The 25,034-nt window shown below is 42.9% G+C and overlaps 1 protein-coding gene across 5 annotated transcripts in view; it reads right to left on the reverse strand.

Annotated features, from left to right (window-relative positions):
- Positions 1 to 113: 113 nt before the first annotated feature.
- Positions 114 to 25,034, reverse strand: part of MAP7D3 (MAP7 domain containing 3) — a 46,292-nt gene continuing 21,371 nt past the window's right edge. For 2 of the 5 annotated variants that reach the window (XM_031048243.2, XM_031048241.2), the window contains exons 7-20: positions 21,077 to 21,178; positions 18,999 to 19,097; positions 18,149 to 18,247; positions 16,980 to 17,105; positions 14,800 to 14,945; positions 13,399 to 13,526; positions 12,634 to 12,878; positions 8,186 to 8,321; positions 6,941 to 7,121; positions 5,584 to 5,688; positions 5,285 to 5,338; positions 4,599 to 4,692; positions 3,984 to 4,182; positions 114 to 3,119 (exon numbers count right to left, since the gene is read on the reverse strand). In XM_031048243.2, coding sequence (XP_030904103.2) covers positions 2,810 to 3,119; positions 3,984 to 4,182; positions 4,599 to 4,692; positions 5,285 to 5,338; positions 5,584 to 5,688; positions 6,941 to 7,121; positions 8,186 to 8,321; positions 12,634 to 12,878; positions 13,399 to 13,526; positions 14,800 to 14,945; positions 16,980 to 17,105; positions 18,149 to 18,247; positions 18,999 to 19,097; positions 21,077 to 21,178 — 2,024 coding nt within the window. In that variant the 3' untranslated portion in view covers positions 114 to 2,809. The remainder of the gene's footprint in view (positions 3,120 to 3,983; positions 4,183 to 4,598; positions 4,693 to 5,284; positions 5,339 to 5,583; positions 5,689 to 6,940; positions 7,122 to 8,185; positions 8,322 to 12,633; positions 12,879 to 13,398; positions 13,527 to 14,799; positions 14,946 to 16,979; positions 17,106 to 18,148; positions 18,248 to 18,998; positions 19,098 to 21,076; positions 21,179 to 25,034) is intronic. The other 3 variants (XM_031048242.2, XM_031048244.2, XM_031048245.2) reach the window with 3 other exon arrangements.

Here is a 25,034-nt window from a genome sequence, read left to right on the forward strand (position 1 = left end):
CCACACAGACACAATGACCAAAGAGGCTACTGCTAGTGCGGAGTATTTACCAGAGTGCATCCCAAGGCAGGGACTGGAGACTCCTAGTCAGGTAACATTCAGCATTACAGAAATAAAGCATTATTCAACTGCAAAGTTTATTTAACAGTGTGCATGTATTTACACAGAGCTGTAACAGACAACAAACAGTATCAGCACAGAGAAATATCCCAGCATCTTTGCTGTTAGAATGATTGTCTCTGCCAGAGGAAACAGCTATTGTACAAAAATACATCTGTCCTTTTACCTAAGGCACTGCTCTAAAGGCTAAAACAGTTCTACTGCAATCAGAGGAGCAAAGAAGAGAGTAAGAAGGCTCAGTGAGGGCTTCCCATTGCAACTGCAACGTCAAATGTGTTTAGCTCCAGTGAAACCGTTTGTGTTTCACTACTGCAAGCACAGCTGCCTCTTGGCTGCTTCATGGGAACAGAAGGATCAGCCCACGGGTTAGAGCAGGCTCTGAGACAGCTATCCTGTACTCATCCAGTATCTCTCTTACAGGAACAAGGCTGCATTCTTACTTTTAGTAGCAATTTGTCAGGAGATGCTTAGTCAATCTCTTCATGCTGTAAAAAAGCAGCCCAGTTGAGGTTAAACATTACTCAATGCAGGCTTTAGGGGAAGGGAAATACATTTGCAGCTTGCAGCCACTGTTACAAAGCTAGAACAGGAACACATGAAATAACTAACATGGACAAAACATGACTTCAGTGGTCTAATACTGTTATGTACACAATAAAATAATACTTCCATAAGTGTAGATAAATAAGGAATTCAAAAGGAAACAGTTTTAAAAGCAGGACATGTTAAACTGCACGATGACAGACATCTCTAGGTACTCAATGTAATACATTAGTGCACATGCTGTAAAATGTTCTGATGTTTGCCAATAGAGTAAAATGTATTAGTGATGGTCCAACAATACATTTGGAAACTGACAGTATTTTCACACTAGGAAATAAGGAATTTAGCATCTCCATTCAAAACTGAAGACATTCAATTCTGCAGTTTTAAACAGCACCTGAACCAGTGAGGAACAGCATTGTTCTAGGATGCTACAAAGGAAGTTCAGCTTTAACCACACACTCAATGAGTCTTATTTCATCAAGTGCCAGTTTAGGAAGATGCAAAATGTGGCCAGGATCTAAGTAGAGAGCCTCCAGTGGCACATTGTTGTACATGACAGGAAAACTAAACCAGAGACAGGTTACTGTGAAGGCAAACAAGTGATACTGGAACCAGGAAATCTCTAACACTTAGCTAAATGAATGGAAAAGGAACATCAGCACGAGTTTCCCTGAACTGTTTCAAGGTGCAAAGCAGAGGTTTGGCATCCCTCTCCCTGGTGGTTTTTGTATGGTTTTGCAAACTTGAAGCTGGATAAAGGTAAAGAAGCAGCTTTTCAAAACAAGGCCTTCGGTACTTGGTAAAACACTGGATTACTGAAGTGCAATCAGGTTAGTTCCAGGTCTCTAGTGTGTGTTCACATTTCTGTCCAAAGAGCAAAGAGAAGACAACATTTAACCATCATAACTGTGTGCACACCACATGGTCTATCAGGGCTGTTAGAGGCTACAGCCAGGCATTGAGCACTGAGCCCCTTGGTTACTTAACAGTCCAAAACCAGTGCAGAAGCTTTTCCTTTTCTATATATGCATTATGTATTAAACCATATCATGACTGACCATTTTCAAGTTTACCATTAAAAGGCAACGCTTTCTTTAGTAAGAAGTTAATGACTGATCAGAACAAAATGCCATCAGCAGCATCACACTGAATCCAGTTAGTCATGGCCTCAAGGGAAGTCTCACTAAGGCTGTGCCCATGGGATGACAAGACGCAGAGTGACAGAGGAGACTCAGGAAACAGTTCAGGCTAGAAAAGTGCTACACTTTAATCAGAGCCAGTGCTACACATCACTGAAAGAAAATGTGGAGAGCAAGTCTTGCTTCTTCAGCTACCATTCATTTCCACTGTTCACAGTCATTTCTCTCCTGCAAAAGACCTCCTGCTGTGAGCATATCTATTTGGGCTTTTGCTCCAACACCAGACAAGTTTAGTCCTACATGAACTAGCTCGCTGAAGCCTCTCTGACATGCTATGTTGTACTGCATCAGGGTTTGGCTTTTCAAGTACATGTGGCTTCAGATGCAGCCCTGCTTCTTTCTGGAAAATCCAGACTATTGTGTGTGCAGCGTTATTGCTCCTCCCAAAACGTAACACAACCATCTGTGGAATTTAAGGTTGGTGTTACTCCTCCTCAATGAAGGGAAAGGCTATTCTACTGTAAGTAGAGGACAGCTAACACCTTGACAGAGACCTTTGTAAGACCATGCAGGTCGGCATCATGAAGTTACAGAACATGGCTAGGATGGGACAGGTCTTGTCTGTAGAGTTACATCAGACACCTTTCAAATTGTTAGCATCTTCAAAAGTAACATGTGCCATTTAAGGTATCTTAGAAACAGCCTAAAATACAACAGAGGGGCTTGAGTGCTGGTAGGAGATTAGGAGCTTCACAGGGGCTCAGCTGTGTCTTTGGAAGAGCCTTAACGATGGGCCTTAGTTGCTGTCTAGACCAAGTCCCTAAAAGGCATCAGTTGGTGACTCCTTTTGACAGTGTTCCAGTTACAAGCACTAAAGAAAGAGCTTTCCCTCCAGTCTACACAGTGGAAAAAGTGCCTTGAAAATAGGAAGCTGTAGTTAAGGCAAGGAGAGTAAAAAGCAAGGAAGTTAATTACCTAGCCAGAGGAAGAGAGAGACAGGGAAGTCAGCTTGGATTACCTGATGAAGCATCTATAGGTTTGGTCAATGAATTCACTGCACCATCTTCCTCAAAAGCCAATTTGGGACTAGAAGGTATTGTAGCAGCATCATTCAAGTTTTGATTACAGTTACCAGCAGAGATGCTGTCCGAGCTCAGTTTGGGTGACTTGGAATGTACCCCAATGTCAATGAACTCCTCAAAAGTCCATGAACTGGCTTTGCCATTAAGGTTCTGAATAAGTCCAACCGTATGATCAGCTTCAATAACACCCAACTCCACCGAGGCATCAATAACCATTTCTTTTGCAGGATGGCTAGGGAAAAGAAAGAGAAGGGATACTTGGATTACCATCTCTGCATGTTTAACCTTTAGATTGATTACAGGCCGGCCAATAGCAGCCTGCATGCTTTGCAGATTCCTGAATATCCTGAAGGGCAGTCCCAGACAAGTTGCCACACAGAATCTCCCATTCAAGATCCAATGGGGAAGAACAACTCACCAACACAGAGCCACGTTTTACTATGCTGATAGGTTGGCAGGTAAGGTCTGGCTCCAGAAATTTCCTATAAGAAAGCCCTGCACCATTAAACCTCTATTATAATAGTGTGATTTTTGACTTTCTGATCCAGTTAAGACTTTAAAAACAAAACTGAGCCTCAGACAAAAATTTACAACAGATTCAAAATCTGACCCCAAATCAGAGCGATCCATTTTCATTTGTTCTTCAGAAAATCAGAAAAATGGCTTTATATTGCATCACTGAAGGAATGAGATTCCTTTATCATCACTCAAAAGAGTTCACAATGTCATTTCTAAGTCATTAGCATTTAGATAAGCAATTGGGACAAGCATCAGAGGACAGATTTTTCCAGGAGTAAATGGAAATGCTTTATGTTCAAAGAGATCAAATTTGGAATACTAAAACCAGTTCCAATTAAGGGAGGCTTTTATAGTGTATCTGGTGTTTCAGCACAACTGAAGATGTTTTAGAACTTTCTGTAGGTTATTCTTCCTTTCCAGGTTTGTCCCCTCCCTCTTGTTTAATGCTTTGTTAATGATAGAGGGGTGCAAAATTTGAGGCAAGGGTATGTACACCACATTTAACTTCAACAGAGGGATGTTTCTTGTGTGATGGATAACTGCTCTGACAGGAAAGCAGCCACCTCCATGGACTCACCTGGAATCCTTCAGTTCAGGAACAAGTAGAGACCTCTCATCACTTTTCAAATCACTTCCATTCATAAACACTTCACTGGCCTTCACCTCGGACACCTCTTGCTCCTCAGACTCTGTAGAGATCAAGCTATGTGCAGTCTCTAAGCAACCCTCTGCCTCCCCCTTGACTTCCTGGAGCAGGTCAATGCCATTCAGCTTTCCTGGAAGTGGGGGGAAAACAAAGAAGAGTTAAAAAAGAGCTTCAGTAACAGCACTGCTATTCTAAATGAATAAACCCCAAGTGCCAAATGACCTTTTCCAGCCAAAACTTGAGACACTTGGCTTCAAGAAGCAGCCTCTAACAACATGAAATGAACTCTCCATCTTTAAAAATACACTTGTAAAATGAAAGCATGCTGCCTGGATTTCACTCCCAAATCATTGTTGCATTTAATCCTTTTGCCTGTGTCTTGTGGTAGGGAACAGGCAATGATCTGTTCCAGCAGAGCCTCCCTGGCATTGCTGGGATGTGTGTCTCAGATGGTTACACTGCTATTACACAAGCGACCTCTGAAACATCACTAAAAAACTAACAGCTACTTGTAACTGGCTCAAGTTTCAACCCAAGTTTCCTTACCTGGTTGATCAGTCTTCTCCAGGCCCAGCTCTTCCTCCTCTTCAATATCCTCTCCCTCCATAGCCTCCGAGACAGACTTCCCTTCATTCTGCAACTGAATTGCCAGAGTGTCACTCGGAATAACTCACCACCCTCTAGTATTTCACAGACAATTCAACCATAGCTCCAGTGCAGGACTAGTCCAAAGGCTGAGAGGCACTCAGGTCACCCAGCAACACACGATCTGCTGAGATAGAGCCTGCAAAGGAACGTGTGGGACCCACTGCCACCTCCTACCCACCAGCTGTTCCCAAGCTCCTTTCTCTTCCTTTCCCCAAGGTGTATGCTAAATTGCCTTTCAGCTACATGAAGACTTGGGTCTTTGAATGTCCAGAGAAAACCAGCTACTCCTCAGTGTAATATGCACAGTTCAACACAAACCTTAGGTCACCACATTAACCAAAATATATCCATTAATAACCAGACTTGCTTAACCAATCTGTAGCTGCAAATGTCAGATCACATTGTTTTATAAGCCTTAAAGAAAAATGCTTGGTCAGAACAAGCAAAACAATGTATGCAATGGGAAGCTACTGAAAAGTCATTTTGGTGCATGCATCAGGACTTTGCACTTCACATGGAAGCCAGTTAGGGTAAAGGTAAGAAAGGAAGAGAGGGTACAAGGCAAAGCCTTCTCTGGGAAGTACCTTGGATTCGTTTTGATCTGATTTTCGTGTTCTTTTCATTATTTCTTCAATTCTCTGTTAAAAAGAGGGAAAAGATTCACAATGACACAGAGAGCTTTAGATTTCAGCATTCAGGGTTCAGTTTTCAATCACGCATTTTCCTATTTCATACATTTACTACTTTATTCCCCCTTTGTAAAGCTCACAAGCCAGAGCTGGCTTTTTTAACAAGCCCACACTACTTCTATTTAAATTCACTTTAACACCTCAGCCACCATTTCAGGCTGAGGAACCTCTCTGTGCTTTCAAAGCAGTTGTACCTTTTTCCTTTCAAGCCTTTCCTGCATATTTTGCTGCATAATTCTCTCTCTTTCCAGCCTTTGTCTTTCAGCCTCTTCTTGAGCTTTTGCTTCAGCTTCTTCTCTCTGAAAATAAAGCAAAAAAGATGAGAGCACCCAATGCACAACTCACTCCCAAGAGTCAAAAACCAGAGATTCTGGTCCAACAGAGACAGGAATATCAGACAATCTCTACTTAATACTCCCATACACTGGAGCTAAATGCCAATTACCCAACCACTGCCCTGAAATAGTGGTATTACCATGACATTCAGAAACTCATCTGAAAAGAACCATTATGGGCATGGCTGTATTATGAGTATGCAATGTTCTGAATGCTGTTGAGCTACTCAGAGTTCCAACTATGCTGCAGGAGGAAGATTTCTGTCCAAGTGTTCAAGGTGAGGCAGGACAGAGCCCTGGGCAACATGGTCTCGTCCTTGCCCATGGCAGCAGGCTGGAACTGGACGATCTTAAGGTCTTTTCCAACTCAAACCATCCTACGATCTGTCTAAGAAGGATAATTTATAAAGTAACAGGACAGTGATTAAACCCTAAATGTGGCAAAACTAACTTAAAATTCCTGGCAGTTAGGTATTGCTACCAAGATACTCGGTGCTAAGCATCTTCTGTTCCTTCTACACAGGAAAATCTGTTCCAGTATGGTCAGAAAGACAGAAGCATAGCTAACCCTGGATAATTGTTATAAACTTAAACATAAGCTTTTAAAGAAATGTTTAGACACATGTCAATGCCACCCAGCTCTTGAAACACACAGAATTTAATCATAAAACTGCTTTAATTTTCAATGTTCATCATATTTAAAGAAAGTCCACTTGCTGTAAACCAGCTTCCTTCAGTTAGAAGTTAGTAAAGGTACTAGTTGTGGAAGACCATTTAGCAACAGGTAAAGCAGACTTGGAAACACTATCCATCTTTCTTTGAAAGGAATGGAGCAAGCCAGGTGACTTTTCAGACAGACAACCTCCTTATAATCCACAGCAGTAAGTTGGTGAAGTGGGCTCAGTACAAACAGTATGTGTGCACCAAACAGCGTCCCACAAGGCTATAACACTTTCCCAAATAATACCTGCTTCTGCCCCATGCTTGAATTTATGAAATGTTGACAGAAATATAAATCAGATCCTATACTCTAGAGCATGGAAACAACTTCAGGACATTCTCAAATCCATCTCAGATAGGATGAACTCTGCTTTACATCATTCCTGACAGGAGATTTGTCAAAACTGTTCCGTGAAAGAGAATCAAAGCCAATCCCCTCGAGAATGCATCAGCAGCTTGTGCGAGGAGCACAGCTGGAGCCTACATATAAGCAGACCTGGTGCTGGAGCTCTGCAAGTTTCTCCTGCTCTTCCTGCTCTTGGCGGATCCTCTCCTCTTCTGCTTGTCTCTGTTGTTCCTCATTAGCCAGTCTCTTCTCTTCCTCCTGCTTGCGGAGCTCCTCCTCCCGTCGTGCTTTTTCCTCAGTTGCTCTCTTGGCCATTTCTTCTTCTCTGATTCTAGTGTTCCCAAGAGACAGGTTACCAAGGGAGTATTTACCTCTTGGAAAGTGTGCATGCACATGAGAGAATAGGAAAGCGAAACAGTTCTAAGTTCTAATCATTAAATACCTGCGCAAGGATACTTGCTGGTGTGGATTTACAAATGATACCATCCAGACCATAGGAGAAAGCAGAATAACTTGGAAGAAACTATCTCTGAACACACAAATTTTCTTTGCTGATGAAGTCAAGGTTGCTTCCATAACAGAAGTCTGACTGAGAACTGGATTAAGCAATGACTATTTAATAAATATCACCAGTATCCATGACATGAATGAAGCTTTTAATCACTGTCAAACACAAATTTAATTGGATTTCCTGAAAGACAGTTTCTTTTATAGTCTGAATGCCAGAGATACACTGGAGGTGTGATCACAGACATATCTGATACAACATCCATAGCAGACTATATGCAAGTTTATGACAGCTTTATACCCATGACTGAAACACAGAGAAAACCTGACATTCCACCCTGTTCATAGAAGCACTCATTGGTGACTCCTGATCTAGAATAAAGTTAGTCAGCACAAAGTTAAAAACTGCTCTTTAACAACTTCAGTGCAGTGAGCCAAATACCCACTGATTTATCACCCTGAATTACCTGGCTGCACCATTTCTGATTCAGGTTTTGGATCACTAATATGAGATTTAAGGTACATCAAACCTCTGCCCAAGTCCATCAAAGGGAAGTTTAATGCAGAGAGGTTGACTACTTCAAGACAAATGCAAACAAACACCAGTGGTGTAAAAAGCACATTCTAGTTTTGAAATAAAGGCACCACTGGTGCCTGGAAGGAAAAAGCAGCCGTGATTTGCACAGGGCCTATGCATTACATATATACTGAGATACAGGTTAACTATAAGCACAGCAACCTGCCATAGGTGCTACCACTTGTGTCTGCTTCAGGAACTGCTTGAAGACTAACAGGAACTTGAATTAAAGCTTAGAAAACACAGCTGAAGTGTCCATTCCAACCACACCCCAGCACTGAAAGCATCCCTTCCTTCTCCTGAATTATTACCTTTCCTCTTCCTGTCTCTGAACTCTTTCTTGGTCTTCACGTTCTCTTTGCTCCCGTGCCAGACGCCGTTTCTCCGCCAAGATTTTAGCAGCTTCTTCAGCTGTGGTGGTCCCTGCTACTGTTTTGCTACTGGATTCTGCAAAGGTGAAGAGAAACTCATGTTAAAAAATGCCCCAGAAACATACAATTAAGACGTTATCACTGTGAGATCTTTCTTTTGGCCACTTCACTTTTCAATCACTGCTCATCCCTCAGCGAGTATATCCCATTATCTAAAGGCCCCCAGGAGGCAAAGGGAGTCCTAAAGAGATACAGAACCACAATATCTCACTGACACTCACATAACAACTCATTTCAACTACCCTGATCCAGCCATTTTCCAGATCATACAGTTATTCTCCAATTACTACAGTACTTAAAACCATGTTTCTGAAGAGACAGGTTTGTTCTGTAACACAATCATTTTAAAGAAAACTGAAGAAAATACTGCACTAGGAAATGCACTTAACTGCCTTCTAATAAAAATGAACACACACGAGCAAATATTTTCTTCTCTGGTTCCATAACATTATCATTCATGACTTTATATTCATAGAGTATCTTAGAGTGCAAATAATCACCATTTTATCTGGCCCTGAAGGCACACATTAATGACTTCAGTAATACCATAGTTCTACACATTTGAGCAACAAATCAATTCCCAATTTACATGGAGATTGAAACAGCTCCAGCCACCAGGTTAGAAGCCATTTGCCCAGGCCTGCAGTTTCTGTTTCATGGTGTCCTGCCTGGTGTTAGGGTGCCTGAACATTAGGAAAACAATAAACACATACTCTTGCCATTAGTTGCTCTCAATATATATTGAAAGAACTCCAATTTTTATCAGTTATTCCCACTCTCCAGAAACTGTTTACTGTACAAACTCAATTACTGTTTGTAATGTGACTTAAGAACTCATCTGAATGCCCAGAGAATTAGCTTTTGCTGTCAGCAGAGCAAAAGCATCACAATGCTGGTGAAGACCTGCCTTGCTTCTTTTTAGTATTTCACATATCGGCACATGTGTGCTTACTTAACACTTCCAAAGCCTTCAAGTTAAGGTAATTTTAATGAACAATGACATCAGGGTTTGAGCAGTTATTTTGCTTCTGACCTCAAGGCAAATCATTCAAAACACAATGCCATCATTAGGAACTTTAATACCTGAAAAGCTGCTTAAGCCCCACAGACACGTAATCACTGCCTGCAGCTGTAGGGCATTATTACAGAGTAAACCTTCAGTGGCTGAATCACAGCAGTGTTTTGTGCCTGAACATCCCTCCTGCAGCCCTTGGAAAAGCAGTCCAGCACTAATGGGGTACAGTCACAGAGCTGTTTTCTACCATTTATCCAATGCTGAAAAATCAGCACCTCCCCAGAACACACATTCTGATTTGGACAAAAATACAGTTATGCTGGTGCAAACAAGAATCAGCCACAAGAGCTCCAAATCTGAGCTCAGCCAAATGGGGTCCTGTTCCTCCTCCCTGAGTAGGAAAGGCCAGTTATAAGAACCATCAGCAGGATCTGCCTACTCAAAGACTTACATGTGCTTTTCTTCCCATGTTCTGCACCTTCCACTGTTATTTAAAGAAGAGAGGTTTCATTTAGCGTTGCCAGTATAACCATGAAGAAATCAACCTGCCTCTCTCCTCCTCTACCACTTGAGTGTCTTGCCAGTTTGGACAAGTCACTTTTTACAGCAGAGGTCATCTTCTATAGTGCACTTAGACAGGAACCAACACAGCAGTCCTGGTTTAACACTGCTGCAATCTCAGCTGTATCATAACTGGCTGGCATTTTAAATGTCAGGTTTAATCTATTTTCCCCCTCCTCAAAATTGAATATAAGACAACTCAATGCTCAACAAGAAGCCTAAAGGTTTTAGGCTTTTTAAGTTACAGGCTTATAACATGATAAAGATAGCTTGAAATATCTGGTATTGAAAACAACAGAAGAAAATCAGTCACAACTATTCAGAACAGCTCAGATATGGAAAGAATAGGAGGCATAAAGCAAAAGAAAGGGTAGGAGACCTCAAGACTATGGGGAACCTTCTCATTGCATGTTGACTTTTGAAGCTTTACTGATGTTTTCCATATGGTTATTTCAACAATGCTTTCATTTCCAAGCACCCCTTGTACAGTCTGTTTCTACAGGGCAGGACATGGGACTTCCCAATGTAACTGCTATCATGCCTTAAGCGTTTTATACTCAGCTCTATTTCCTTGGCTCCCAGTCATTCCCAATAAGAACTGTCTTTTTCTCAAAGGACCTTTTAGTGATGGAAGCAGAGAGAGGGAAGCAGGCAAGAGAAATGTCTCAGCACAATTGTGAAATATCCTATTAACTGGATGGAGAGAAGATTCCAACACATTTCAAGGCAAGTCATTTATTCACTATTAATCTAGGAATCATATTCCAAAACCTTCACTACCCCAATACAAAAAAGCGAGGCTCCATGATAGTTTATTACCTATCATCATGCATAAGGTGAGAGCTCATGAAGGAGCACTTCTTATGCTTTAAGTTGAAACAAGCCTTTTAACTCTGAGAGAAGCTGCGAAAGGCTGTGCCAGAAGTGACAACTGCTCCAAGTCACTGAAAAATAAGAAGTGTTTTACTGCAGAACAGCATATTTCAGTTGGAAGACACAAAACCCAAGACATAGACTTGATTGCCATCTGTCAGCAACAAGCAATCAAGTTCAGTTTGAAGAAGAGATGGTATGAAGGTACAAGTGCACAAAGCTGAAATCAGGTCGAACCTACAGCACCTAGAGACTGATTTGCCACATGCCATTCACTGATGTACTCTGACTTCAGAAGCTGCTTGGAATATGGTATTGCACCAACCCACAGGGTAAACTGCCTGCATAGAGGTGTAAAATGAGAACTGGCTTGAAAATTGAAAGAACTTTTAAAGAACAAAGATTTTTGCCTCACTTAGCAATATTGCAGTGTACCAAAACATTCAAAGAGATAATGAAATCATCTCTCTGCTGAAGAACATGCCCACTATTTGCTTATCTTCTGTGTGTCAAAGAAAAAGAGCTTCGCCAGCCCCAGTACGAATCACTACCAAGATGAGTAGCCTGAGAATTAGCAATAAAATAGAAACAGATAAACTGGGTTAGTACAGTTCCAGAAGTCAGTGTAGAGGAGACAAGGTGGGGCATCCAAGGAACAAGGATGGGTGTTCTTGTTCCAGAACAACTGGAAGTTACAGAAATAGGACATATTGTTATGGAGGTTTCAACCAACCAATGACATAGATCACAACTGGTTTTGCCCCCTCTGAGGCATGCAAGACGTTTATCACAGTCACAGAGCACAATGAAAGATGAACAGTCTGACTACAAAGATAAGTGATGTGACACTGAAGACGGATGTGCAACTTCATACAAACATCCACAAGGGCTATGACATCCAGGCTTCCTTCTAGAGGAACACATGCTCAAAGAACTGTACCATAAATGAGTTCTTCAGCTGAATAACACCACTTCACATCCTGAGCAGTGTCAGGAAGAGCCTCAGAAGTAACAGACAACTGCAGCAGCAGAGGAACGCACAACAGGAATGTACATGCAGTACCATGCAGCAAGCATGTGTTCCCACTTACCTGCTGTCTGAAGGATTTCCACCCCCAGTACTGCCCACTGGCTGTAACTTACAATCCAGGCATCCCTCCTTTTCCTGTTAAGTCTCCCCTAAGTTCTCCAAAGAGAAACCTCATCAGAAGGCTCTCCCAGATTCTGTTCTGGAGATAGCAGATGGCATTCTTCCAGTAAAAGGGACAGAGGCTGTGCTTACTTGTCATGATGAAGAGGACTAGGAAACTAATTGCTTATCTGGTGTTATGTCTCTCCTTACCCTACCATGATAATCTCTCAGTGTGACCTGTGAACTGGCCATTGTTTCCTGAGGCAGCAATGATTATAGGAACCAAGACTGAGGCAGCCTTGTATCTTTGTGAGAACCAGCTCTGAGCCCATCCTGCACCAGTGGCTGATTTCTGCTCCAAGCAGGTCCTCTACACAAGCAACTTTAACAACTACCAACTGGACCTTTGCATAGTTAAACCATTGACTTTGCAAACCTAAGCTAGGAGACCCCTCAGCCAGTGTGGCTGAGATCCAAAGGCAAACAGGATTTCTGCTTTCCTTAAAATTACAGTGCAAGCAGTAACATTGAAAACTCCTGCCTTAAATCTCCAAGTGCTCCACCTACTGCACTAAAACCCACACCCAAATGTCAACCACACAAAATTATTGTATAATTAGCAATGAACAGCTTCTGCTTAAAGCATCTTTCCCTCCAGTGCTCTGCCTCACAAACAAATGATTTCACCAGTCCTAGCCCACAGTGGAGATGTCTTGAATAATGTGTCAGTCATGGAGAAACACTCACCTTCTTTGGTCTTTGCGCTAGCTGCTACCGCATCCCTGTCCACGGCTGGTGAAACACCTTGCTCCTGTCCTGTTCCTTCTGTGCTCTTATCCTTTGGTTTGCTCTCTGCTTCAGTTTTCTTTTTGGTAATGCTCATGACACCAGGTGTGAGAGGTGGACGTTGGACGGGTGCTGATTTAGAGACTGGACTAGGAGAGGGTGGCCTCTGTTTTGACACGCCAGGGGAAGGTGGGCGGGTCTTCTGCCTGTTGAAATAAGCAGTACTTTTCAGGGCTAACCCACAACAGAGGCCAGCAGTGTACTTTGGTTAGTTCACATCACCTACCTCACTTGTAAATGTAAATCCACCCATAAACCACTGGTGCCTTCTTAAAACTCAAATACAGGATTCCAAAATACCCTGGGCACCCAGACTCACTATTCATGGGCCAAGGTCAAATCAGATTTGCAAGCCCTGATGTCCATTGAACTCCACATCACCCTGTGATTCCACTCCAAGAACCTTCCTACACTGATAGAGGCAGCAGAGTCTATTCAGAAGCTCACATGCTTCCCATTGCTTTTAGTGCACATACTGGACATAAAACTGGGGTGCATGGTGTCTGCACAGAACAAAGGTTCAAGAGCTGCAACCCTACTGTGGAAAAGAGAAACTGGACCAAAAATGAGGTGCTTATGTTGTATAACATGGCATTGGTCACCCACATTCTAACAGCACAGGTCTCTTGTTCTGAATAAAAGGAGATATTTAACCTGGATGCATACCTAACTGCAGAAGGTGATGGAGGATGCTTCACCAGACTAGGAGAGGGGGATCTTCTTCGGGCAGACACAGATGGCGAGGGAGGGCGTCTTAAACCGGAACCTGGCAATGGTTTGTCTGTCTCTGATTTCTAAGGTGACACATCAAAACGAAACAATGCTCACTCTCTAGAGCACAGTACAGAGGAGCTGCTATCCCCAAACCCATACAACTTCTCAACAAGATTTATGTTACATTTTCTTTATGTCCCAAAAGACAGACCCAGTCAACATGTTACCTAAACTCTGGAAGCCATAAGCAGCAAACAATATGTTTTAGGATACCAAAGAGATCAAGGACCATAAAATCCCAACTTGACTATAGTACTGTGGCTTTGTAAGTCATAGAATCATAGAATAGTTAGGATTGGAAAGGACCTCAAGATCATCTAGTTCCAACCCCCCTGCCATGGGCAGGGACACCTCACACTAAACCATATCACCCAAGGCTTCATCCAACCTGGCTTTGAACACTGCCAGGGATGGAGCATTCACTACCTCCCTGGGCAACCCATTCCAGTACCTCACCACCCTAACAGTAAAGAATTTCTTCCTTATATCCAGTCTAAACCTCTGCTGTTTAAGTTTCAACCTGTTACCCCTTGTCCTATCACTACAGTCCCTAATGAACAGTCCCTCCCCAGCATCCCTGTAGGCCCCCTTCAGATACTGGAAGGCTGCTATGAGATCTCCACGCAGCCTTCTCTTCTCCAGGCTAAACACCTCCAACTTTCTCAGCCTGTCTTCATACAGGAGGTGCTCCAGTCCCCTGATCATCCTCGTGGCATCCTCTGGACTTGTTCCTACAGTCCCATGTCCTTTCTATGTTGAGGACACCAGAACTGCACACAATACTCCAAGTGAGGTCTCACGAGAGCAGAGTAGAGGGGCAGGATCACCTTCTTCAAAGCCCAAACTGGTCTGGGCTGGAAGGGACCTCAAAGCTCCTCCAGCTCCAACCCCTGCCACAGGCAGGGACACCATCCACTGGAGCAGCTGCTCCTTGAACACTGCCAGGGATGGGGCAGCCACAGCTTCTCTGGGCACCCTGTGCCAGCGCCTCAGCACCCTCACAGGGAAGAGCTTCTGCCTAAGAGCTCAGCTCAGTCTCCCCACTGGCAGGTTAAAGCCATTCCCCTTGTCCCAAGCCCCTCTCCAGGTTTCCTGTAGCCCCTTCAGGCACTGGAGCTGCTCTCAGGTCTTCCTTTAAGGAGCCTTCTCTTCTCCAGGCTGAACCAGCCCAGCTCTCTCAAATGCTATGAACATTTCAGTAAGCAAACAAAGCATTGAAGCAGGATCCAATCTTGAGCTGTTTTCCCCCCTCCTGATTAATACAAACCTAATTCCTGTGGATTTTCAACAAACCTGGGTTGAATCCGGTGAACTTGCATCAGATGAAGATACAGAGGACTTCAATCTGTCGATGCTACGACTGCGCACGGGCACTTTAGGAGCTGGGACTGGGGAACTGATGGAACTGGCAGAAGCTGAACGAGGACAGAGGTGAGATTCTATAAAAGTTAGGAATTTGACAAGACAAAACGAGAACCAAGTGCACAGCATGAGGAGAAAAGGAAGAGGGAGAAAGAGAGAAAGAAAGATTGTGTGTGTTAGAAACCATACAGAGAAACACCACAGGCAGCGCACATTGCAATGGGTCACAGACACAGACACCACCACCACACAATTAGTACTTTGGAAGCAACAGCACCAAGAATCAAACCATTCTGAAAGCAGCAGTCTGGAGCAGATAAAAATAAAATGCTTTTCCAGAACTTGCTGGAATTTGTATACACCAGCATTTAATCTTAGTTAGGCTGCATCTGATCACAAATACTTCATTTTTAATGGCTTAGCATCCTTCTTTACGAGTTCTTCATGACAGGTTCAAATGTGAAGCATGTTTCCCTCACTCAAGGAGGAAATCTTTCTTTCTAATGAGTAAATACTTGAGTAAATCACTGTGATTATTGCAATAAAGCAGCATTACATTAGGAATCTGGGTATTACTTTACAACTTTTCCTTGTGAAATAAGCATTTGTGCAACACTGTTCTCCTTTCTCTCTCTGATCCCTGTATCACTATGTGTGTGCCCTTTATCCAAGTTAACAAATCAAAATAGGTGGTGTAAAAGAAACCTACTAAGAATATCAACCATTAAACTAAACTATCTTTCCTACCTGAAGTATCTTCACACATAAGTCATTGAAAGCAACTGGACCTTTTAATTGCTTTCTCACTAGCATGGCATAGATAAGCATACATAGATGTAAAACTAGAGACAGGAGTTTTCTACAGCCTGAATAAATTGTGACAGATGCAGCATTTAATTCTGTACCTTGGAAAATACATTTTATTTTTATATGTACAGCATTTGTGCAGTAACTGCACTCTGTGTGTGCAGAGCTTGTGCTAAAGCACAGGTACTTTCTACTGAAGTGAAGAAAGTGCCTTTAAGTAAACTGATGAAACCATGAAAGTGATCTTTAATTCAGCAAAAGTGAGTAAGTCACATGCTGTCAGTAACAGTGAACAAAGATGGGATTTCCCCACATGACATGAACTGAACTATTCATGGTAAAATAAAAGTGGCACAGAGATATGTGTGCACATGACCACTGACCACAAACCAGTACATGAAAAACTGATGATTACACAAGGGGAGCAGTGCAGAAATGGTCCTTGTTGGTACCAGGGACAAGTCAAGTGGCGTAAGATCAAAAATCAAGAGGGAGTAACATCAGAGGAAACAAGCAAAACTGGAATGCAAGTTGTAAGGTAAGAGAGGAGAAAGGACTCCACATTGGTTCCAGATATGCATTTACTGGGGCATTACTGCAACCAGTAACAATTATCAGACATGTGGGATGCAGCTACGGCTTGCCCACGAGGCAAATTCTTGTGCTAGTATAAGCTGAGCCACAGGGTGGACTTATCAGCTCAGTCCGGATCACTATAAAATTGCTTGAGCCAACAAGGGCTTCTCTATGATACCTACAGTATCTTCTCCTGCTAGTGTACCCCTACTTCTACAATCAGCCTGAGTGAAGCCAGCTCAGGGCTCTCTGTTAAGATAAACCCTTTGCCATCCTCCTACAAGAGTTTCTCCACCCAAATAAATTTAGGCTTTGCACTTATTCCTTGGAGCCTCCTTTGAAATGATACACTTGCTTGGGTTTTCCCCCCCCTTTCATTTCTTAGCACTGATGTCTGACCAGGATGTCTCAGATTCACCTGAGACTACAGCTAAAGTCAGCTAAAAAACCAAACCACAAACCCAACACCAGCATCTGGTTCTCTGCACATCAGTTAAACTGGCATTGGAGTTTTAAAGCCAGTATTATTCTGTGGCTTTGTGACCTAAACATGCGACATAGCATATGAATTGGTTATTATATTGATCAAAGAAAAACTTGGGTAAGTTGTATTACACATCACCATGTATTAAGTGTCTGATTCACACTGAGGTGTAGCACGGTTAGCAACTATCATGCAAGTTCTTTCAACTGCATAGGACTTTGAGGCTTTGCTGCCCTCCTGTTACCTGAGGGATCCTGTCCATCAGCCGATAATGTAGCAGCACTTTTACTCCTAGCTAAAGAGGCCTGTGTAGGGGCGAGGAGGCGACTGAGTACGCTACTGTCCAGAGGACTGAGCTGGGAGCGACGAGCTGAATGATGGGAACAAATCAAAAAGGATCCAACATGAAATCATATAATGAAAAAGACAAGCAGTACAAAGCATAGGAAGGCTGTGAGCATCGCTGCAAATCATAACAGGTTTGGAAGGAAAATACTGAAGTCATGGAGAGGGAAATCCAAACTGAAAGCACAGCAGGGTTAAACACTGCAATCTTATGTTGCAGTTCTTGTCCTTGGCTTGCTTAACGCCAACGTGCAAAAAACTGGCATGTGTACAACAGAGGTGAATGCTGAAGTCAATCAAAGCACAAGAAGTTTCTGACCTAGCTTTTCAGAGCTATATGCTCTGAATTGCAGGAAAGGCTGCTCTGGCATCATGAACAGAAGACTTGCAAATCAAAGTGCATGGTTATTGTCAGGCATCGTTTGCACACACAGAGTCACACAGACAGCACCCATCACCCTCCCATACGGGAAAGATTCTACAGCAGAATATCATTTCCACTGCTGGCAAGGCCTGCTGAAAGGAAGGTTTGAGAATTGTCAACCCAAAGGGAAAAACAAGTTAGAAAAGTTGCTTTAGGAAGAGTTCCTAGGAGAGAGGTTATCTGTAACCTAGTGGGGAATACAGAAACCAAAGGAGACTGAAGTGAGAAAAGGTTTCTTCCTCCACTTGCATGCACAAAGTTTAGGCCATCAGCTGGGACAGAAAAGTTGCTGTTAAACTGAATAATGAAAGAGAGCTTAAAAGCAAAGGTGAGACTTAACTAAGAAGTGTACACAGCAGTGACATTGTTACTCTTATATTTAAACCTATCAGCTTTCAAATACATCTCTCTCAAGCAGAAGACATTTTGCTATCTGCTTAACAGTGCCAGTTAACAAAGTCTTTGGTCCAAAGGGAGAAATTTATCCTTTACCATTTACAATTCTATCTTCACCACTGAGTAACTAAAACACCATCAAAGAGTCCTAAAAACATAAGAATCAAGGAAGCCAGTGAAAGGTAACCTATCCAGACTTTACTGTGAATGCCTTTAAAAAGAAGCAGTCAGCTTTAGGAAACAACCACCTGGTTTTTCTTCCTTTTTCACTTTTTCTAGCTCTGGAGAGGACTGGGGTTTATTATTCACTCTATTCAAAGATGTGCTCCTCTTCTTGTCTGCTCCTCCTAGAGACCAAGCGTAAGGAAGATTATTTGTAACAAGACATTTAGATGTATGATTCTCTAAACTACCATTCCCATCCTTTGCTTTTGCCAGTCTAAACCCACTGCTCTAGCGTTATGGAACACTACTTTCTCACGAGTTAAATGGTTTGCCTAGCATGTGCCTACTCTCCCCCCACCCTTCCACTTTCCAGAGGAATAATGCTGCTTTATAGACACAGTTACCCAATATCTGACACTGCAACATGCATAACAATGTTTATGCCACAGTGCACTGACTACATGCACAGCAATTTAAAACTGAGTAAAAACATTTACAATGAGACTGGGACATAGTTTAAAGTCATAGAATCCCAGCCTGGTTTGTGTTGGAAGGTGCCTTAAAGCTCCTCCAGCTCCAACCCCTGCCACAGGCAGGGACACCTTCCACTGCAGCAGCTGCTCCAAGCCCCTGTGTCCAACCTGGCCTTGAACACTGCCAGGGATGGGGCAGCCACAGCTTCTCTGGGCACCCTGTGCCAGCGCCTCAGCACCCTCACAGGGAAGAGCTTCTGCCTAAGAGCTCATCTCAGTCTCCCCTGTTCTGGCAGCTTAAAGCCATTCCCCTTGGCCTGTCCCTACAGGCCCTTGTCCCTACAGGCCCCTCTCCAGGTTTCCTGTAGCCCTTTTAGGTTTTGGAAGACCTCAAATATCAAAAATATCATACAGCCCATTTACTGCCTCCCAATTCTCAAAACAAACTGGTTTCTAGCACCTTTCTGTTCCACCTGTGCACCTTTGCGTGCTGACTGCTGGGAATGTGGAGGAACTTTGTTATTCAGTCTGTTTAATGAGGCACTTCTCTTTGTGGTACCTGGAAGTGAAAGTGCATTTATTAAGCATGTTGAAAAGCCCAGAAGTCCCCTCCAGCATCTGCCCCACTTCCCTAAGAAACAGAGTCATTAAATCACTTTGTAGCATGAATCCTTCAGAAGCAGGAAAACTGGACAGGGGAAGAATTATTCCATATAAAGCATTACTTCTGAGAGTGAATCTTCTGTGATCTGATTTCAGCCACCTTTTACCAACCAGTCATTTTTTCTTCAGTGCCAGAGCAAGAATCACTCTAACTTGTGGGGTGATCTAAATGACCTCTATATCCTGACCATGTGGATCAGCTGAAATCCTGTCCAAATACCTTGTCTTTCAGGCCACCTGGGACTTTTTCCTCCAAAGCAAATAAGGATTCAAAGGATTTCAAGTAAATCTGAAGGCAATCCCCATTAGTTCATAATTAGTGACTTTGTTAGCAGCTTCATTTGGATTTTACAGCCCTGTTTCTGACTCATACTCAGATCTGAACCCTGCAGACACATGATATATAAACATCATTTGAAATCAAAAGCAGTGATTCACAGCCCTTGCCAGTATAGATATAGTCACTGATTTCCCTGCCAGGCCCCCAGAGTAGGAGGACAAGTTTTAATGCTGCATCACCTTCCAGCATGAACCAGCAAAATCACTGTGAGCTGGGGCCATGGCAGGGATTCTTCCAGCACACTTCATTGGGTCCAAGGCTGCAGATGGGCAGAACACTGCAGCACAGCCCTAGGTGAATCTGGTTTTGTATTAAACACCACTTAGCTTGTTAATGCTCTGCAACATTTTTGAGAAACAAAACCAAAAACATCTGGGATATGGATGAAACATTGGGAAGAATCCCCATAGGGAAATCTTAGGCTAAATGGGTACGTGCTCGTGCAAATAGTCTTTAGCTTTCTTAATAAGTAGATTAGGACAATTCCTTGTGTTTCCTCATTTCTTTGGAGTTTTATTTGGAGAAGGCAAATTACCATGATTTATAGAATGCACTGGGGTGGGCACAGGGGAGAAGGCAGAGAGGACACACACACGTACAGGGTGGGTAAACCAGAGCTCTCATTCTTTACATCCCTGTTTAGTTGTTTGGTGCTGTTTTAAACATGACAAGCTGCAATCAGGAGCTTCATCCACCCTGAAGCTGCAACTCAAAATGAGGCTGGAAATCACAGAAATTGGTAATTGATCTCTAGAGTGCAAAAGCTCCAATAAAAGTAAAGAAATAGCTGGCTTCCAGGCCATTGCTATTCCTTGGTAGTCACTGGTGCACAGTAACCCACACAGAATGTTTGTAAGCAGTGGTGGGCACTAACAATTTGAGCATCAATATGAGATTACACTCACTGGGCTAAGGAATGGTGTCAGATCTGCATGCTACAGCTACAGTCATGCTAGAGCTGCAGGTCACAACAAAACAATCTCCCATCCAAAACACCTTCACTGGGATCAGGGGTTTTCCTGCATTCTCTGTTTGGTTAAGGTACAATTGTAGTATAAAAGTGCGTGTCTACAGAGTACAGGACTGGCGCAAGAGAAAGATGGCAAACCCAAGCTGATTTTTAACTTCCCCCAGGTAATCAAATGACTGAAGCTATCTAACAAAAGGCAGCAAACTTAATTTTTGTACTATTTCTCTTTTGCTGAGATTTCAGGGTGTGATTTGAGGCATGCAAACCCCTAAAGATGATGTGAAATCATTCGTGGATCAATACTTCACTCGAATTTGACTCTAGTAAAACAATTCCACATATAAAAATAAAAAGGCAGGAGTTTTTACCGTTGCTCTTCTCCTTTAACAGAGATTCACATCAACTGGGTGAAAGCCCTCAACAGTTCAAGCTGGATTAACAAACTGCATGGAACGCATTTGAGATCAAGACATGAAGTGAGTTACGCAGCAAGGGAGGAAGAGGAGCATCACTCTATCTCCCCAACAGCAGCTCCCCTGCCACCAGGAGCCAGAGAAGCACTTACTTTGATGAGAAGCGTTTAAAAGCGCTGCGGATGATGACAACCGTTTATCCATGACAGCTTCTGCCTGTTTGAGGTTTGCTGTGGAGGTAGACCGCTTGCTGGCTGTGTGAACAAGTGCTTGCTTTAGAATGGAGCTTCATAGCTCAGGAAGAACCTTTCACATGTTGCTGGGAGCTCAGTGGGGAAGTATCCCATCCTGAAAGCCAGTTCCACTTTTGCTTAAGGAGAAGCACATATTATGTGTTTTGATCCAATTAGGGCTACTTGTAACGGGCACAGAAAAGACATGTAGCTCAGTGGAGGCATACCAGGGTTTTGTGCACGTGAATGTTAAACCCTGTGCTCCTAACATATACAGGCAAAAGCTACTGAGATTGTGTGATGTTACCAGTGAAAGTAACAACGAAACCTTCATTCCTTCCACATGGATAAGGTAAAACAGTTTTCCTATCACTAGTTAACAAAACCAAACCAACTGCTTTTGGAGGGATAAAGGCAAAAAGCATTCCCATTTCTGATTCCTTCTCAAGGGTTGCTGTGAATATTTTAGAAATTTCCAATTTTTTCCTGTTATCTGATCCTTAGGTTTGTGTTTTCCGTTAATTTTGCAACTCTTTTGGAAAAACACCCCTGCCACACCAGGCATTAATTGTTCCTTTGTATGTGCTTACACACAGACATATATATCCACATAAAAATCATCTCTCACATGGCACTACAAGCCAGATAAATACCTGCTTTTTAATGTCAAATAATGGACTTTCAGGATGAACACTACTCCAGAGTGTAAAAGCCTTGCAAAAGCATGTACCCGTTGCTGTGGGAACTCAAAAAGCAGAAAACAATAATGCACACAAAGTAGGGAGGACTTAGCAGGATAACCACAAGGAATTCCATACATCAAAAGCAATTAATCGATTTTCCTGACACACTGCACAGCAAAGAAGATTAATGTGAACTCATTAGTGATTAAGTACCAAAGGAAAAGCAGCACTACTCACCACAGAGGCAGCACCTTTTCCCTTTGGCCAGCATGCTAGAGCATCCTTACAGCAAGCACAAGGACACAGAGTTCCTATCTACAGCCCTGTCTCTGTATAGTACTGACACCCATACCAAACCTTCCTGAGCTTGGGGCCTCCTGCAGAACCATGTCAAGTGAAGACCAGATTTTGGAGCTGAAGCTACATAAGTGGCAAGCTCTTGTTCAGAGGACAAGAGCCTTCTCCCATGGAGAAATGGGGGATCTACTGAACCTAATTAAGAAACAAAGATCTGAGCTTAGCTTACCTTCCCAACACAACAAAAGAGGGCATTCTAAGAATGAAACCTGAGTACTGGGATAACTAAAACAGCCTTGAGAGGTTTTGTACCTACAAAAGCCAGCAAGATCCCAGTCCATAGATATGGGTGTTTTGGAAGGCTAAGACTACCCTCTAGTGTCTGCTCTGAAAAGCAAGCCTGGCTCCTGCCTCAACTCAAGCATGTGAGCCTGAGGCCTCCAAGCATCATGGAGATGCTTCACACAGGTTTCACCTGGTTCAGATTAGGACCTCTCCACTTGCCTGAAATCTGAGATTTCATCTATGCCCTGATGAGACCCAGAGAGCACAAAAGTAAATCCTGCGTTCAGAAAAATTACACTGAACAAAGTAATTCTATTCCAGCAAGCTGTGGGGTGGGCTGTGCTGTGTGTCAGAGGCAAGGGATGAAACTTCTAACAAAGTATCATAGAATCCCAGATGGTTTGTGTTGGAAGGGACGTTATAGCTCCTCCAGCTCCAAGCCCTGCCACGGGCAGGGACACCTTCCACTGGAGCAGCTTGCTCCAAGCCCCTGTGTCCAACCTGGCCTTGAACGCTTTTCAGTTTGCATTCACTGCCCAAGACCTTGAGAAGTCATAGCTTTTTTGCTCAATACATTCACAAATGCCTCAAATATCTTTTTGGGTGAGAAAGAATACTTGTATCAGGGGATCTGAGATGTGAGCAGCACACAGCACCAATCCCATGTGATACCAAATAGAAGGGGGGAAGCAAACTACAGCAGCAAAGCCAAAGCAAGCACAGGACTGCCTCGCTGCAAGGCTTGCCATGGGGAAAGGAGCTGGGAAACGTGGTACCTTAAGCAAATCATTATGAGAGCAAGGAGCTCTCAATCCTAGCTTCTCACTGAGCTTCACTGACAGAGGGTTCTGCAGCACTGCCTGGCTGAGGTTGGGTAAAATGAGGCTAAATAGAGGAAGATTACCAGCCTCTCACTTCCTCCCAAACTTCTACTAGGACAAGGAAGCTCTTTATTTAGAAAGGAGAGACTCTGGCAGCCCAATTTCTATTCTAATGGCACATCTCTACTACAGATGCACCTGAACATCTCGTTTTGCTTAGCAGTCATCACTAAACCTCCCTCATTTACAAGGGCTCTGTCATCAAAGATGCTTTATTCCCCAGCTTTGCTATTTCACTTGGCAGACCCACACCCTGCACGTTTCATTTCAGCACTGACAGCAATGCCATTAATGTAATATTTGACTTGGGGGATTCCATCAGTTTCAGGCCATCAGTGGAGTACCTGGTGCAGTCTCAGTGAATCACACTCTGTACATAACAAAGAATGGCTGATGCCTTGAGAAATGTTCACTTTCCAGAGCACACTGCCTTTATCACCCACAGCTGCTCCTTTACCAGTTCATGCTCCTACATATTACTGTTAACACAGCCAGTTCATGGATTCAAACACAAACTTCACACTGTGTGGAGGCACAAGTCTTAAACAGATACTGTGGTGGTTGACTGTCTCCATGTTTTTCAAACTGGTGCCATGTTATCCACATTGATCCACCACAGCTGAAAGTATCTGCTCCTCCTATTGCCACTTTATGATGCACAAGGTACAGCTTAGGTGTCTGCTGTTACATCAGGAGAATGTTTGTTGGAAGACACTTTAATGTGCTTCATAGAATGGTTTGGGTTGGAAAGGACCTTAAGATTATCCAATTCCAACCCCCTGCCATGGGCAGGGACACCTCACACTAGACTATGCCACCCAAGGCTCTGTCCAACCTCAGCAGCACTGAAGATCACCTTCCACAATCAAAAGGGCAGACAAGACTCACTTCCTCACGTAAATTGAGAGAGCAAAGAACATTATGTTTGTTATAAAGTTTAGCTTTAAAATTACATAAGGTAGAAAAGAATGGAGGAGGGGAGAAAAAATAGTGTTTTCTATATGTTAGGCAAATGTGATTTCCTAGATTCAAGGTTGAATGGCATCTGGTAATATAAAATAAAGTAATTGGATTTATATATATGTATCCAAGCAACCCATGTTGAACAGGTAAATCAACCCAGTCAAACTGGCTAATTTTGAGGAAAATTAGGGAGTCATGCTGTGCAGAGGAAGGGAAGAGAGAAGTTAAATAAAATACACATGCTTCTGCTGTGTTGCCAGCATAAGCCACAGTAGTTAAATCATACTCAGTCAGACTTTTATTGCATTTTCAAGTCCCATATTGTCAGCATTAGGAAACAGCTGGATTGAGTTAGTAATGCTGTGAGTATGCACACATTGTCACTATTTAGCTGTGTCTCTCAGCTATCATCTTAAAACTAGCTGCAAGAACCAGTTTTGCTTAGTAAACATAGAGCCTTAACAGATATATCAGTGATCCAAAATGCTTCTCTGAATGATGCACTGCAAGTGGCAGAAATCCAATGAAAACATAGTTATGTCTAATATATCTAATATCTAGAATGATGCTTAGATAATGGACAGATCTGGTTTGACACGGAAGGAGTATCAAACTGCACAAAGGATCCGTTTCCTTACATGAGGTTTCAGCAAAACACCATTTGATTTTGCAAATGTTACTTCAATTGCTGGTGAAACAAAGCAAAAGGAAACCAAACCAAACTCTCCCATGTACTTTGTGCAAATTAGGTAACAATGAAAGGGTCCA

This window comes from Melopsittacus undulatus, chromosome 6 (assembly GCF_012275295.1).
Source record: "Melopsittacus undulatus isolate bMelUnd1 chromosome 6, bMelUnd1.mat.Z, whole genome shotgun sequence".
NCBI classification, from domain to species: Eukaryota; Metazoa; Chordata; class Aves; order Psittaciformes; family Psittaculidae; genus Melopsittacus; species Melopsittacus undulatus.